The 14,367-nt window shown below is 34.3% G+C and overlaps 4 protein-coding genes across 7 annotated transcripts; 1 reads left to right on the top strand and 3 right to left on the bottom strand.

Annotated features, from left to right (window-relative positions):
• Positions 1 to 5: 5 nt before the first annotated feature.
• Positions 6 to 1,598, top strand: Mpv17 (Mitochondrial inner membrane protein MPV17). Of its 4 annotated transcripts, none has more exons than XM_011147983.3 (5): positions 6 to 100; positions 393 to 557; positions 645 to 757; positions 945 to 1,166; positions 1,242 to 1,466. In XM_011147983.3, exons 2-5 carry the CDS (start codon positions 485 to 487, stop codon positions 1,386 to 1,388), a joined length of 555 nt encoding a protein of 184 aa, XP_011146285.1. In that variant the 5' UTR covers positions 6 to 100; positions 393 to 484; the 3' UTR covers positions 1,389 to 1,466. The 4 variants fall into 4 exon arrangements, with proteins under 4 accessions (XP_011146285.1, XP_011146286.1, XP_011146288.1 ...); XM_011147984.3 differs by having other exon boundaries at positions 9 to 109; XM_011147982.3 differs by lacking the exon at positions 6 to 100 and adding an exon at positions 1,513 to 1,598 and having other exon boundaries at positions 130 to 557; positions 1,242 to 1,403.
• Positions 1,599 to 3,137: 1,539 nt separating this feature from the next.
• Gclc (glutamate--cysteine ligase) lies at positions 3,138 to 9,115 on the bottom strand. Its single transcript, XM_011147987.3, has 9 exons — positions 8,541 to 9,115; positions 7,696 to 7,805; positions 7,186 to 7,371; positions 6,939 to 7,111; positions 6,609 to 6,826; positions 6,092 to 6,460; positions 5,648 to 5,998; positions 3,974 to 4,155; positions 3,138 to 3,864 (listed from the first exon to the last, which is right to left on the bottom strand). Exons 1-9 carry the CDS (start codon positions 8,688 to 8,690, stop codon positions 3,687 to 3,689), a joined length of 1,917 nt encoding a protein of 638 aa, XP_011146289.1. The 5' UTR covers positions 8,691 to 9,115; the 3' UTR covers positions 3,138 to 3,686.
• A 258-nt stretch (positions 9,116 to 9,373) lies between these two features.
• On the bottom strand, positions 9,374 to 11,997 carry RpLP0 (ribosomal protein LP0). Its single transcript, XM_011147988.3, has 5 exons — positions 11,846 to 11,997; positions 11,294 to 11,387; positions 10,810 to 11,220; positions 10,385 to 10,729; positions 9,374 to 9,573 (listed from the first exon to the last, which is right to left on the bottom strand). Exons 2-5 carry the CDS (start codon positions 11,345 to 11,347, stop codon positions 9,433 to 9,435), a joined length of 951 nt encoding a protein of 316 aa, XP_011146290.1. The 5' UTR covers positions 11,348 to 11,387; positions 11,846 to 11,997; the 3' UTR covers positions 9,374 to 9,432.
• Positions 11,998 to 12,525: 528 nt separating this feature from the next.
• Spt-I (serine palmitoyltransferase subunit I) lies at positions 12,526 to 14,268 on the bottom strand. Its single transcript, XM_011147989.3, has 2 exons — positions 13,182 to 14,268; positions 12,526 to 13,092 (listed from the first exon to the last, which is right to left on the bottom strand). Exons 1-2 carry the CDS (start codon positions 14,074 to 14,076, stop codon positions 12,557 to 12,559), a joined length of 1,431 nt encoding a protein of 476 aa, XP_011146291.1. The 5' UTR covers positions 14,077 to 14,268; the 3' UTR covers positions 12,526 to 12,556.
• Between the last annotated feature and the right edge of the window lie 99 nt (positions 14,269 to 14,367).

Genomic DNA, 14,367 nt, shown 5'->3' with positions numbered 1-14,367 from the left:
TCTGTAGGTACCCTGGCGTAGGAGCGGAATTGTCCCGCCTGGAGCCATCTATTGAACCATGAACTATGAAGTGCACAGAAATTGATGACAGGTTCAAAAAGTACAGAAAGTATTGAAAAGTGCAATATAGTGTGATAATTTCCACTTTAATGTTAATAAATTTGAAACAGATCAGCATCAGATGAATTGATTGCCAATCAGCTAATTACTTCACATTATTAGTACAATTAAACTACATGATCGTATCCGGGATAATTAATCGAGCAATTTCTCATTCGATTGATCAATTGATACCTTATGATGTCATTTTAAATTTGATATTTTCATGATAATGCTAGATAAGCTTTGTGTCAGTCTATGATTCATAAGATTCATATCTATTATTTTATTAGACTACCTAACCTGAACAAATATCTTACGACGGTATCGTCTAATGAATGACAATTTTATTCAACGACGTGACGTGATGCTCGAGTGACAGATAATGCGAAATATAAGTAAAATATACCGAACAGCACTAAAGAAGTATCCTGTGGGTACTCAAGCAGTACAAGCTGGTAATGTAATTAACCAGTTACTATATCTGTATATATCTGTAAATAATATGTAATTATGTATAATATATTATAACTTGATATATATAGGAATACTCATGGGTCTTGGAGATCAGATTGCACAAAATTTTATAGAAAGTGGTCCAAAAGCTATTGATTATGTACGAACAATGCAATTTGCTGGAATTGGCTTGTTCATTAGTGTAAGTAATTATATGAAAAAAAATATTTTTTAATAATTGCAGGTATCTTCCAGATGAATGATTCTAATAATGTCTAATTTATATGTTTAATTTTTGAAAATTGATCAAATATACTACTAACATAATATCCAGAAATATAAAACATATTATCTAAGAATATTTATATATGTATCAATAAAATATATAGGGTCCTGCAACAAGAACGTGGTATGGCATTTTAGATAAATATATAGGTTCTAAAGGTTACATAGTTGGAATAAAAAAGGTTGTTTGCGATCAATTGCTTTTTGCGCCCACTTTTATAGCAGTTTTACTGGTTGCTATTGGTTTTTGTCAAGGAAAAGATATCAAGGGGCTAAAGACTAAATTATTAAATGAATATAGTGATATATTAATTAATAATTATAAGGTAAGAAAACTTGTAAAAACAGCTCAATATTACTTATGTGCTTTACAATCTACTACTGCATCATTGTTATTTTAGTTATGGCCTATGGTGCAACTTATGAACTTTTCCTTGGTGTCTTTAAACTATCAAGCTCTAGTTGTACAATCAGTTGCCCTACTGTGGAACAGCTATATTTCATATAGAACAAGTTTAGATAAACATGATGAATTTATACAGATATAACTCAAAAGTTACTCAGTAAGTATGAGCATCGTTGAAATCAGAATATCTTACACTACTATAACAATTAAAATAATTAAATAATAAAAACATTTATTTTTATTATTGAAACTATATTTCTCTGTAGATTGAACACTTGTATGCAATATCACTTTTCATATATCTAAAAGAAAGTTTTTAATAAAAATAGAAGGAAGAGATGGCAAAATGACAGGAGGTGCATTGTTATTGATTTATTTAAATGATAACATCTCTACTTAAACTAACTTCCTTTCAAGTTGCGAGAAGTATTGTAAGGATGTATGTATATACAGTATACCCCTGTTCTTGAGAAAGAAGTTCAAGACTTTGGGAAATGATTGTGTCAAAGTATCGAGCTTTCCTCCACAGACACTCTGTTATGTTGCAGTGTACCTTTTATTTTACAATTCATTTCGCATAATTTATATTCCAAAGGCTAGTATGTTAGAAATATATATCATATTTTTGTACAGTTATTTTCAATCTTAAGTACATATCTATATTATATATATATGTGTGTGTATTATGCACATATATATATATTTATATGTAAGTATATATATATATACACACATGCATATGATATTTTTCTCTTTGATCACACTTGTCGTATAGACTATCTAATAAAGATTTAGCATCTAAATATTTTGCACATAATTCCTCTCTAACTCTTTATAATTCAACCATACTTAATTGGTATATGTTGAACAAAATTATGGGATCACCCTAAGATGATCTGGAAATACTGTGTATAATATTGTTTGAAAGCATACTGGAAGATAACTAACGAAGATAATATACATACATCTCAGACGAGTCGCCTATATTTGAACATTAAGTAGAAATTCACTCTAATGCAATTCCTGCAAACGACCGTGTAAATGATCTTTTTGTCAAGGGGTTCGTATAACTAAAGACGAAACGAGCCTTTAAAATGTGATAACAAAATGACAACCAAAGTCCAGTTTTGTAGCAATTTTGATGTTTTAAATATATTTCTACTCAACAGAACATAATTGGAAGAGAAGTCATTTATTCGGGCAAAAATTGCAAGAATTGCCTTTAACACTGTGATCAAAACTAACTCGCGTTGATATTGTCAACCATTAGGTAAATTTGACAAAAAGTGAGTAAAAATCGGTACAAAAGATTATGAAACTTGATCTTAAGAAAGCAAGTAACATTAAAACTTCTGGTAATTTTAACTACCCATATATGCCGTGTCATTAATACACTAATAAATAAATTTATTATCGTTTGTTCGATCATTTAATTTTTCAATATACTCGCAACAATATATCAATTCATTCACATTTTTTCTTTTCTTTTCTTTTTTTTTCTTTTTTTTTTAACGAATTACGCATAAATCGAGTCCTGCGGAATGTAATTTCGTTGATTTATCATGGATATATTTTTTCTCTCTTATCACATACATTTACATTTGGTAAAAAGCAATGCAACATGCATAGCAAATGGAATATAAAATTACAAATATATTGTTTTCTTGCACTATTGTCGCTTCTTTCTTAGTAAAAAAAGTATTGAAAATATACATGTGCATATAGTTTAAAAATTTAACAAGTATCACTGTATAAACTTAAAGTTGGCTGTTACTGCTCTCATGTTATAAACTATGTTCAACTATGCGATATTGAAATATTAAGTAGTCTCAAAATTAAAATTGTTTATTAAATAAATTATTCGTTAAATAATTTTTTAAATTAATTTTTATTAATTTTAAATTAAACAGTGGGTAATTGTCGAATCCGTAACAATAGAAAAACAAGTTCTCGAACATGCATATTATTTATATATTTGCTGATAAATATACCATTTGTTTGGTTACTTAATTTTTCAATATATATGCAATATCTTCTAATATATATAATTTTGAAACAAATCGGGCACAAATTGAGTTCTGTGGAATGTGATTTAATCGGTTTGTATCATTATACAGTGATATTTATTAAATTTATACACATATATTTGCAATACTGTTTCTTTTTTTCTTGAAAATCACGGAATTTTTCTCTCTCTTCTATCACATATGTTCATATTTGGTAGATAAAAGCAATATAACACGTGTAACAAATGGAATATAAAATTACAAATATAGTTTTCTCTTGCACTATCCACATTTCTTTCATATTGTATGAATAAAAAACAGTAAACACAGAAACGTACTTATTTAATCACGCGAGCTAACGCTATTAAATATGCACAATAATGTTATAAAACAGATATTCTCCGATTTACCTCAAATGCTTAAACTCGTCGTCGTTAAAAACTTGCCGTTGAACAGTTTTCTGCCTTTGCAACCGCGGCGGGTATAGTCTCGGTGGTTTTAGATGATATACAGTGCCCGAGCAACTCTGGACACTCCACCTCGTTGGAAACGATGTCTTGGATCTTTTTCAGAAGGTCATAATTGATGCGCTGCGTTATTACCGCATCGTGTCTGCATCATTAATTTTTCGTTATTAGAATATATTTCGTATTAGAATATAATTTGTTGCAAAAGATAATAGTGGCAGTCTCGAGAAACAGACAAACGCATGTTCGCTTACTTGTATTCGGGATGCGAAATGACTTCTTTCCTGAGCCAAGCGGCAGTTGTTAAAACCTCCCCGGAGGCTCGTTTTTGTATCAGTTTGAAGTATCTTTGAATAGTGCAGTGCGTATCAGCATCTACATCCATGTTAGCAAGATAGGAATTTACTAGCGGCACTAAGCCGGGAAAACCACCATCCTGCAAAAACATCAACAATTATAGTCGACATTTATTAGATTATTTGTAGAAAGGGAACAGGAGAGAATTATATATTGGGTGGTATATTCGGAAAGTGATTTCTTTCTTCTTCAAATATATACTGTGAAATGCTATGAAATGGTGCTAGTTGCCTTTTTAAGCAGTCAACCTCATTCTAAACTAAAAAATCATTTTATATTTTTACAACGCACATTTCAAGCTTCATTAAAAAAAAAAAATTGTTTTGGAATCTGGCAAGTTATTTTTATTTAGCGTCGCATCAAAAATGGAAAACTAACGTGAGGATTTTCATCATATTTTATTTTTTTATTATTGTAAAGGCAAAAATGTAGCGCAAGCAAGAAAAAAAATTATGTGCCGTGTATGGAGAGGATGTGTTGTGACTGAACGTCAGTGTCAGAATTGGTTTTCGAAATTTAGTTCTGGGAATTTCGACTTCAAAGATACACATACGTTCTAGAAGGTCAATGGAGGCTGATAAAGACCAAATAAACATATTGGTGGATGCAAATCGTCACTTAGCAACACGAGAAATTGCTGAGAGATTGAATTTATCAAATTCGACTGTGTATGAGCATTTGAAACAGCTTGGTTTCGTTTCAAAGCTCGATATTTGGCTTCCACACGTTCTCAAAGAGATTTGATTCGTCGCATTACCATCCGCGATTTGCTGTTGAAACGTGAGGAAAATCATCTATTCCTGAAGCGCTGAAGCGACTCATAACTGGAGATGAAAAATGGATTGTTTGCAATATTAAACGCAAAAGGCCATGGAGCAAATGAACCAGTCCAAAGCTCAAAAACTGATATCAAAAGAAAGTGATGCTCTCTGTTTGGTAGGACTGAAAAGGAATAGTTTTTTTGGAGTTGCTACCAAACAACCAAACGATTGATTCGAATGTGTATTGTCACCAATTGGACAAATTGAATGATTCTATCAAACAAAAGAGACTAGAATTGGCGAATAGAAAAGATGATGTGTTCCATCATGACAAAGCCAGACCTCATACAAGTTTAATGACTCGCCAGAAGCTATTAGCGCTTAGATGGGACTTGCTATCGTACCCACCATATTCGCCTGATCTGGCACCATCCAATTATTATTTGTTTCGGTCACTGCAAAATTCTTTGGATGGTAAAAATTTCGATTCAAATGAAGGTATCAAAAACCACATAATTCAGTTTTTTGCCAATAAGGACCAGAGCTACCAGCGTTCTACGACCAGTTCTACGAGCGTGGAATCATGTTATTACCTCAAAGATGGCGAAAGGTGTTAGAACAAAAATGGGTCAATATATTTAACAGAATAAAACTTTTCTTTCTATTAAAAATATCGTCTTTCATTTTTATGCAGAAAACCGAAATTATTTTCCGAATAACTCAATATTTAAAGAGTATAACATCTAATTAAGCGTCTCTAGTTATATCTAATATTCAATTAAACACTATTTAAAAATATATATTCAATACCTTTCCGTTAATGATCTCGTTGATTGTAAATTCAGTGTATTCCGCTTGGGCGTCATCGGGCTTCTTAGAATCCGAAGTGATATCGCGACGGAACCAGAACTTCTCCGCTTTAACCGCGTCCCTCTTCTGCGCCCTGGCCATATTTTGATCGACCTTGCTAATGGGGATCAGAAGATTCAGCTTGTAGCTCAGGATAACTCTTGTCAACAGCACCGTGAAGCAAACTATCGCGGCATTTTCGAAGTCCGTGATCTGCACTTCGCATGGACGGAACTCGACGCGCCAGCCGATAGAAGAATTCGGCGGTGGCGGTTTGAAGCGCATGGTTTGCCAATTGGTGGATTGTATGTTCTGAAACAACGTTAGTGATTACGATCATGGCTGAAGCGCGTCGGCTACAGCAGCGTTAACGACACGTCGAATCAACTGCAATTGCAGTCTTACCTCGAAGTGATCCGTATCCTCTAAGTCATTTTGATGTATTTTTTCGGAGAACAAGGAAACGCTATCCCTGATGAACAAATGAGCTATGTGTTGCGCAAGCAACTTATCAATCCCATTGTCCAGAAGTTGCTTGTATATCTCATTATCGTATGTCAGAGGAACGTCGTTATACTTTTCACCTTGCTCACTGAGGTACGAATCGATAGAGTCATACCTGGACTTACTGATTCTAAATTTATTCTCTTTCAGAGGTATCAAGCCACGCTCTTCCCGTGTTCTGCAATCCACTGAAGAAGATATGACGTTCCATCGACAGTCGACGTCGCTTATATACCCCCGATAAAATGGACTGGCCGCGGTTAGAGCCAACTATCGAATGTTAAACAAACGTTCTGTAACGTACGTGTGAAAAAATATTCTGACAGTAATATTGCTATTACTTGGGGGAAAGAAGACAGGGAGAGGGAAAAATGAGAAAGGAGGGAATCGTAAGCATCGGTGAACAATTAACACTAACCATGATCGGACATAGAGGTGTCAGCTGGTCGTACAATGTTCTGGCTTCCTGTATGTTACACGCCTGAAAGGTGAGTTGCAAGCAACAGCACCCCATCCCGAAACCCATCGCGTCCATGTAAATGTGATTATCCTGAGCTGCTTTAGAAGACGAGCCGTCGTCTCCTTTGCTGATAAGGTCTTCTTTGAATAACAGCGGTACGTTTTCATCTCTGTAAACTAGAGAGATTTGTTTGTATTGCGGAGCGCAAAATGGAATTCGACCAATTCAATTTAAATAAAAATAGTGCGAACAAGTTCCCGCAAGAAATATAAAATACATGTTACATACTAGGAATGTTTATGGCTACTTTTTCGCGACGACGTTCTCTTATATTCCTGGTCAGTGTCTTAAATCGTGGGTGACCGGGGAATATAGCTTCGTCGGGAAAAAACAAGCTCCTAGAAGCACCAGCACTAGGTGTCGGATGAGTGGGGGGATCGGTAAAATCTGGAGCTCCTATTCTACAATATAAATAAAATTTACAAAATATGAAGGCAAAATCTTAGCATACCAATAACTTTTTTTTCATAGGTACCTTGGGAAAACTGTTAGTGACATTAAAACTTCATTTGACTGAAGCAATTTTGTTGCCTCTTGCCTACGATAGCGCATGTTAGCTTCAACAACATTGAAATGAGCTAATAATCCTCCATATGGCTTTCCTGGAGTTCCTTCAAGCATGTAAGCACCATATTCTGGTCTCCAAAGTGATTTTACATTACTGTAAATAATCAGATTTTTACATTTATGTAATTTGTATAATATCAACAGATTTTCATAAATAAGTCATGAGTTTGATATAATAGACTAGTTAAACTTGGTTGGAAAACAAGTATTTGATATAATATCTTGATATATCTCTTGATCTCTACGCCTAGAATATCTATGATATCTAAATGCTACTTGAGATAACTTTCCTTTTTATATATATTCCATGTATCCTATATATATTATATATGTATATATATCTTTTTATATATTTTTATATATTCTACATATTCTCTAGAATATTATTCAAATATTAGAATAATATTAGTATACTTACTCCGGGTCTTCATTTTCTTTCTCATTTAGGGTTTTTAATATTTCTGCACCTCTCAAACTAAGTTTCGCAGTTTTTACTTCATCGTCAAATTTTATAAGCATATATTCCACCTATGTAAAAGTGATTATATTTATTAGAACTTGTAATATATTTGCTAAATATAAAAATGTCACAATGGAGAAAACAATACAAAATAACAGGCTGATTAAAATTATTATAGATTCTTCTAAATATTATGTTACTTGTGATATCCAGAATAAATTTATACATTTGTACTGTTTTAATCAACCACCCCATTATACTCATAAGTTTTGTAAATAAAGAATAAAATATATTTGAGTCTGTAGTAAGATAATTTTCGACATAATAATTAAAAATATTCCTGGAATACATGAAATTTGCGTAATTTAGATTATTTAACAGGCAGGAAGTCCAAAGTATAATTGATAGTTTGGAGATAAGATACGATTGCGGATGAGATATGACTACAAACGGATAAGTCATCAATTATTAGCAATAATAGCAGGACGTACAATTATCATGCAAGAAAATCAGCATGATATATGTATAACATATGTGACACATGTCGGAAGAAAAAGTGAAACCTTGCACAGTCTTCGATCCACTTTCCGGTGACATTGTAATAAATATTTAAGCGACTATAGCAGACTATACACACTGCGCGAGCGATATATCATCCGTCGAATCGAACGGTAAAGGTTATGGGACACGGGTTAGCGGGATCGTATACAAAACAATTTCGACATTTCGACGGAATGACAGTGCAAATTAAAATGATACGGTACACCGTGACGGCGAGACCGGCAGATTAATTTGTAACGTACCTCGTCGCCCCACTTGAGGACGTCCCCTTGCCTGTCTCTGAGTCTCTTATACAGGTTAATAAATTGTATAACTCCATGTTTGCGCACGTGATCGGACAGTTTCTTCGTTTCTTCCCAGCTCAGGGGACTTCCTTCGGAGAGTAGACCCATCCTCAGCTACGACGCGTACACGACAGGACTACTGGTGCGCCTTTGAAAATTTGATAGACGAAAAGAAATTTCGCGGAAAACCGATCCGGTCCGACTCGTGCCGAGTTACACCGACCGCCACCATCAGCTCTGATCAGCTCTCTGTGGACTGGAGAGACCAACAGCGCGAAGTGGTACTGTAGCGCCCCACCCCGTCTTCCTTCCTCCCTTCTCCGGGCCGCACGGTGGCGTCATGTCACGTAATCATGCTAATGATGACGAGCGTTATTACATCTTTGAGTGCCGGAATATTAAATGTCTTTCTGCCTTTTTATCTCGCGCGCCACTCGAGATAAACAAATTACTCGTTCCGATAAGCTCAAAGGAATTCCACGAAACGACACACCCCCTTTCTTCCGTTCACTTCGAGCTTTCCGCATGTCTTCTTTCATAAGGAAAAAAATGAAACGTTCACTTCGCATTTTTGTCTCTAATTGAGGTAATTGTTACTCACGTTCCTGACTCACTCGAATATTTCCGCGATTCTACATTGTGTGATTCGCGCTTATATTCAATATATTATGTAACAGAACGTAACGTAACATTATGTAACAATAAATATTGCACCTTGTGCAATAATATTCAAAACAATTCGGACGTGTTTAAACGTAGGGAGAGCTGAGAGTTTGGTACGCAGTAAAAGCTGGAGTCGTACAAATGGAGTTTTATTCCAATATCAAAGACGAGCCCTTTAGATAATTATTTAATCAAATAATCCGAATCCCATATCATCGTCGGACTCTTCGGACTCCTCCTTCTTCTCTTCTTTCTTCTCCGCGACAGGAGCATCGGCAGTTGTGGCTGATGGAGCTGCTACAGTTGCAGCAGCAAACTTACTTGGATCCTGTAACCGAAAAGTTCCGTTACTCTTTATCGATATAGCTTTTTTGTTGGTAAAATGTCTTTTCACTATAATTGGTTCAGACAGCGTTTCCACGCAATATTTCAACCTTGATCTTGACGCATCGGTGGGTTCTGCTATTTCTAGCTCCGACACGTGAACCAAGATCTTTAGATGTGCAAAGTTCATCATCATTATGTATAGGAATAATTAAATACTAGGAAATACATCTGTGCCTTGCATAAAAAGAAATCAATCTCTACAGTTTTCAATAGCAAAAGTAAAGCAAGATGGCTATATAAATATATATTAAAAATTTTGCACACATACTCGGTACATCTAAATTAAAAAAAACAATGTATATTATATACAGAAGCTTGTAAAGCTTCAAAATATTTAATGCTTAATGTAAACCATTAATTTATAACAGATATTGAAAATGGTCTTTTTCTTTAAAATTGAAAAATTGTTTAACAATTACTTTGAATGTCTATTATAAGGTAGCAATTGCATTAAAATTTTTACTTTCAAATATATTTTTTTACCTTTGTATTAAGTATTAAATATCTCAGAAATGAAAGCAAATCAGTTTATTATTTTTATTTAGTTTAGAAATTTATAGCAGCCTTTTTAAATCTTGTGCAAAAATTTTTCAACTTGTAAACATTTTTAAATGATATATATGTATACCATGTTAACTATGAGTAATAATTTATTAAAAAATGAAACACAGTTAAACCTAGGGTTCTCCAATTTTCAGATAATATATACAATCCTTCTTCCAAAATAAATATATATATGTAAAAAATCATACCTTGATATATTCCTTGATAGTAGCAGCCTCTGCAAATTCGACATCAGTGACAGCAGCAATGGCCAACAGGTTCTTAAAGCCATTAGCAATGCTGTGAGGTGCACTAGCGACTGTGGGATAACCAATTGACAGACAAATCGAGGCTATATTTGCAACTCCAGCCAGGAATTTCTCGCGGAGATCCTCGGGTTTGATATCCAAAATTTCAGGAGCGAAAATTGTACCAGAATCATATACTTGTTCAACAAGTAAACCATATGAGAAAGGAGAGATATTCAACATATTTAGAAGCGTAGCTTCAGAAGCTCCAACTTTATCGCCAGGTTTGAGAATATGGACATCATTCTGAAATTTTACATATTTTTATATTTGCGAAGTAATACATCTCAAATATTAAATTTATAAATTTCTCTACAGGTACTTACAATTATTTCAATGGTACCCTTTGAAATTTTGGTTGGTATACTCAGCGCTTGGAAAAATGAAGTTTTTTCAGGACCAAGTCCAGTATTCTGAGCTGGAATGACAACACTCAAGGGTGCTATGGCACCAGCTCTAGCAGGTGCACGCACTTTATTCTCCAGTAACTTGTCTCTTACTTCAATTAAGTCCCCACGAGTAAAAACAAATCCAACATTGCCACGAATATGAGGTAGTAATTTTTCTAATGCAGCATTACGCTCAACATGACCACGAATAGCTTTTCTCATCATAGTGTTTTTGCCCATTAAAACTACTGCATTTCCACGCAATGACATGCGTATTTGTTGCATTTGCTTGGAACCAACATTGTCTGCTCCCACAATAAAACATTTTGGATAATCATCCAATAGTTGCTGATATTAAAAAAAGGTCATTTTAGTAAATGCTATAAATAATATAATATATAAATTAAAAAAAAATGCTTACTACAAGCTTAGTAAAATAATTTGATTTCCAAGTTGTTTTGTCCTCCCTACCCATCTTGAAAAGTGTGTAGGGATACCTTGTAGGAATTTAAGGACTAAAAATAAATCAGAAATTTAAAAGTTTATACTAATCATTTCTTCCGTTTAGATTATATTAACATATCTTCTATGTATAAAACCTATATATAACAAGTTTATCAGTTATTTTTTATTTTCTCTTTCAAGTTTTTTATATTTTTTTAATGTTAACGAATTGTTTTAATATTAAAAAGTAGTTTTCTTATTATTTTAATGCACATTTACATCAATATTAATAAGGATTCTTTCAATTTATCCTACTGTACAGCTTTTATTCGTTCAGAACATAATTTTATAACCTCTTAATTTCCATTCAAAATATCAAAAAGATATTTGTATATAACTTCATATTATTTTTAACTACAAATAATGACAATGGATAGTATTAATTCTCCAGACTGGAAATATCAAAACTACCAAAACATTAATATCGTACATATTAATATCGTAAAAATAACACGAGGACCCAACGTACCTCACAACGGATGTAAGAAAATGGCTAAGTAATAAAGATGGCGCAATACATATGACCATAGAGTTAAAGAATGATGTAGAGTAGAGTCCAATTCAATTCAATTCCATAGATGGTTCTGGGCAAGTTGGGTCAGAGAGAAACCTGAGAGCGGCCACGACCGCGTTTGCTTGCGCACGCCGTGCGACTGAAAGCGGACGTAGCACGGACTCGCACCAAGTGGAGACTTTACCGGCGCGCCAGACAATGGATGCAGCAAATAGTTCCCAGCTAAAAATGGATGCAGAGCGCGGTATCAAACAGTCGCGAAAAAGCGCCTCAAGCAAAACGCGGCCGTGGCCGTTCTTAGGTTTCTCTCTGATAAATGCAACGTCATTTTGCAGAAAAATATTAATATTTTGTCGACAAGTATGGCATCTCCTTAAGAACAAATAAAAAAATAGTATACAAAATTGATATAAAAGATTAATTGTTGCTTGTTTACAAAGTTTAAACTGTCAAAATGTTACCTTCTCTTCGAATACGTTTTTGCTTTCTAAATTAATCAACGGTTATAAAAAATGTATTGTTAGAAATAATAGTTGGTTGAATTTTTATTAACCATTAATAATAAAATATTCATAACACCAAAGTTACAAGTATAACACAATACAAAGTTAAATTATAAAATTATAAAAATTTTGATACTTATATAAACTCTTAATATATTTATTTTTATAAAGATTCGTTCCTATCGTGTATAACATGACATGATAAAACTTCTTCTGCACATTTTTTCAAGGTATCTAGTGCAAAATCGATGTCATTCTTGGATAAGTCAGTAGATACACAAAGTTTAATACTAGGTCTTGGTTTAAGTATTTCTGCTTCCAGATAGGCAGGAAGTATAACTGCTAAGTTATTTTCAATACATTTGTTAGATATTGCACATAATAATTTCTCTTCAGTGGCATAGTCTTTTTTATCCTTTAGATATAGATGTTTCATAGGTGACTCTGCGAAACTTGGACATTCAAATGCCGAAATACTTTTGAGACCGCTATCTACTGCTAGAGCATTATTTTTTAAAGACTGAAATATCTGCAAATTATTCTCTATAATATCCAGACAAGCAATAGCAATAGATGACAGAAAAGGTGGTAGAGAAGCTGAGAAACAATAGCCGAGTCCAGATAAACGTTGATGTTCAATAACAAAAGATGTTCCTACACAAAAGCCTCCAATGGATCCAAAAGCTGATTCCAAAGACCCTATAAGAAAAACATAAATTATTATACATAATATACTGAGAACAAAAGTGTGTCACTGCACAAAATATACATATCTATGTTACTCTTACCCATTATCATATCAATGTCAGTTATTGGAATGTTAAAATATTCTGTAACACCTTTTCCATGTGGACCGAGGGTACCAAGCGATATAGATTCATCGATAAAAATCCTTAATTTGTACTGCTTGCAGAGGTCTAATAGTTCCGGTAAGGGACAAATACTTCCTGTTTTATTGTAAATACCTTCTATGATCAAGAAGCGTTTAGTCTTTGCAGCTTTCTTAGGATTTTGCTTATCTACGTCTGCTTGTTTTATCAAGAGATTATGTAAATCTTGAACATCGTTGTGCTTAAAATATTGAATATTTGCTCGAGATGCATCCAATCCTTTTTGTATAGCAAAATTTACTTGCTCGTCTACAAATATCAAGTCATTGCGTTTACAGTAAGCCCCAATTGCGGATGCTATGGCACTAAATCCATATGAATATATAACAGCCTCCTCTGTATTTGTAAACTTAGCCAAGCGTTCTTCTAATTCAAGATGTACATCAACAGTCCCATAGAAGGCACGTGGCCCGCAAGAACCAACACCATACTTCTCTACAGCAGCTACTGCACTCTCCTCTACTTTGGAGTCATTACTTAAATTCAAATAATTGTGCGTACCCAAATTGAGGCAATTCTTGCCGTTGATAATTATTCGCCTTCCAATTTTGGCATTGACATACTTGGGATTCAACGAAGGGTGTTCTTTCGGTGGTTCACCTATCAGAGGTTCCGGTTGCCATTCCGCTAGCTTGCTCTCTACCAACTCATCCGAGGGTATCGAGTTATTCTTTCGTCTCTTTGAAATAAACCAAACGAGTGAGATCACCAAGATCGTCTTCAAGAGAGTGTGATAATGCGGCAAAACATTGAGGATCTCCGTCGACTCGGTAAATAGGAACTTCGTGCTCATCCTTATCTCGTTGTCAAGCGTCTACGGTGCAATCAACACTTATTTTGTAACAAAATTCAATTCAATGAGGATATCTACGATCACACAACGTTGATAACGATAATAAGTCGATCAGCAGGTGCCTTTGCTGATGAAATCAACTAAATAAAGGTGAATCCGTGACTACGCGAACACATTAGACGGCTGCACGGCTCAGTGCGACTGCGACGATTACACGCCACCATGCGGCTCCGTCTGCGCGCGGAAGCCGAAGATAAGCGCACATGCGTGCCTGCGATTGGCGCTTTCAAG

The sequence above is a fragment of the Harpegnathos saltator genome, unplaced genomic scaffold (genome assembly GCF_003227715.2).
Source record: "Harpegnathos saltator strain DR-91 unplaced genomic scaffold, Hsal_v8.6 scaffold627, whole genome shotgun sequence".
NCBI lineage: Eukaryota > Metazoa > Arthropoda > Insecta > Hymenoptera > Formicidae > Harpegnathos > Harpegnathos saltator.
Note: the sequence above shows the minus strand (reverse complement) of the source record. Positions and strands in the feature narration are given on the sequence as shown.

Excerpts from the sequence above, each read along its gene's own strand:
- Mpv17 (XM_011147982.3), top strand. The coding sequence starts at position 485 with ATGCGAAATATAAGTAAAATATACCGAACAGCACTAAAGAAGTATCCT. Across the intron at positions 558-644 it reads TACTCAAGCAGTACAAGCTG|GAATACTCATGGGTCTTGGA; the intron begins GTAATGTAATTA and ends TGATATATATAG. Across the intron at positions 758-944 it reads GAATTGGCTTGTTCATTAGT|GGTCCTGCAACAAGAACGTG; the intron begins GTAAGTAATTAT and ends TAAAATATATAG.
- Gclc (XM_011147987.3), bottom strand. The coding sequence starts at position 8,690 with ATGGGTCTACTCTCCGAAGGAAGTCCCCTGAGCTGGGAAGAAACGAAG. Across the intron at positions 7,806-8,540 it reads TCCTCAAGTGGGGCGACGAG|GTGGAATATATGCTTATAAA; the intron begins GTACGTTACAAA and ends ACTTTTACATAG. Across the intron at positions 6,461-6,608 it reads CACCTCTATGTCCGATCATG|TTGGCTCTAACCGCGGCCAG; the intron begins GTTAGTGTTAAT and ends AACATTCGATAG.
- RpLP0 (XM_011147988.3), bottom strand. The coding sequence starts at position 11,347 with ATGGGTAGGGAGGACAAAACAACTTGGAAATCAAATTATTTTACTAAG. Across the intron at positions 11,221-11,293 it reads ATTATTTTACTAAGCTTGTA|CAACTATTGGATGATTATCC; the intron begins GTAAGCATTTTT and ends TTTTAATATCAG. Across the intron at positions 10,730-10,809 it reads AGGGTACCATTGAAATAATT|AATGATGTCCATATTCTCAA; the intron begins GTAAGTACCTGT and ends GTAAAATTTCAG.
- Spt-I (XM_011147989.3), bottom strand. The coding sequence starts at position 14,076 with ATGAGCACGAAGTTCCTATTTACCGAGTCGACGGAGATCCTCAATGTT. Across the intron at positions 13,093-13,181 it reads TGACATTGATATGATAATGG|GGTCTTTGGAATCAGCTTTT; the intron begins GTAAGAGTAACA and ends TTTTTCTTATAG.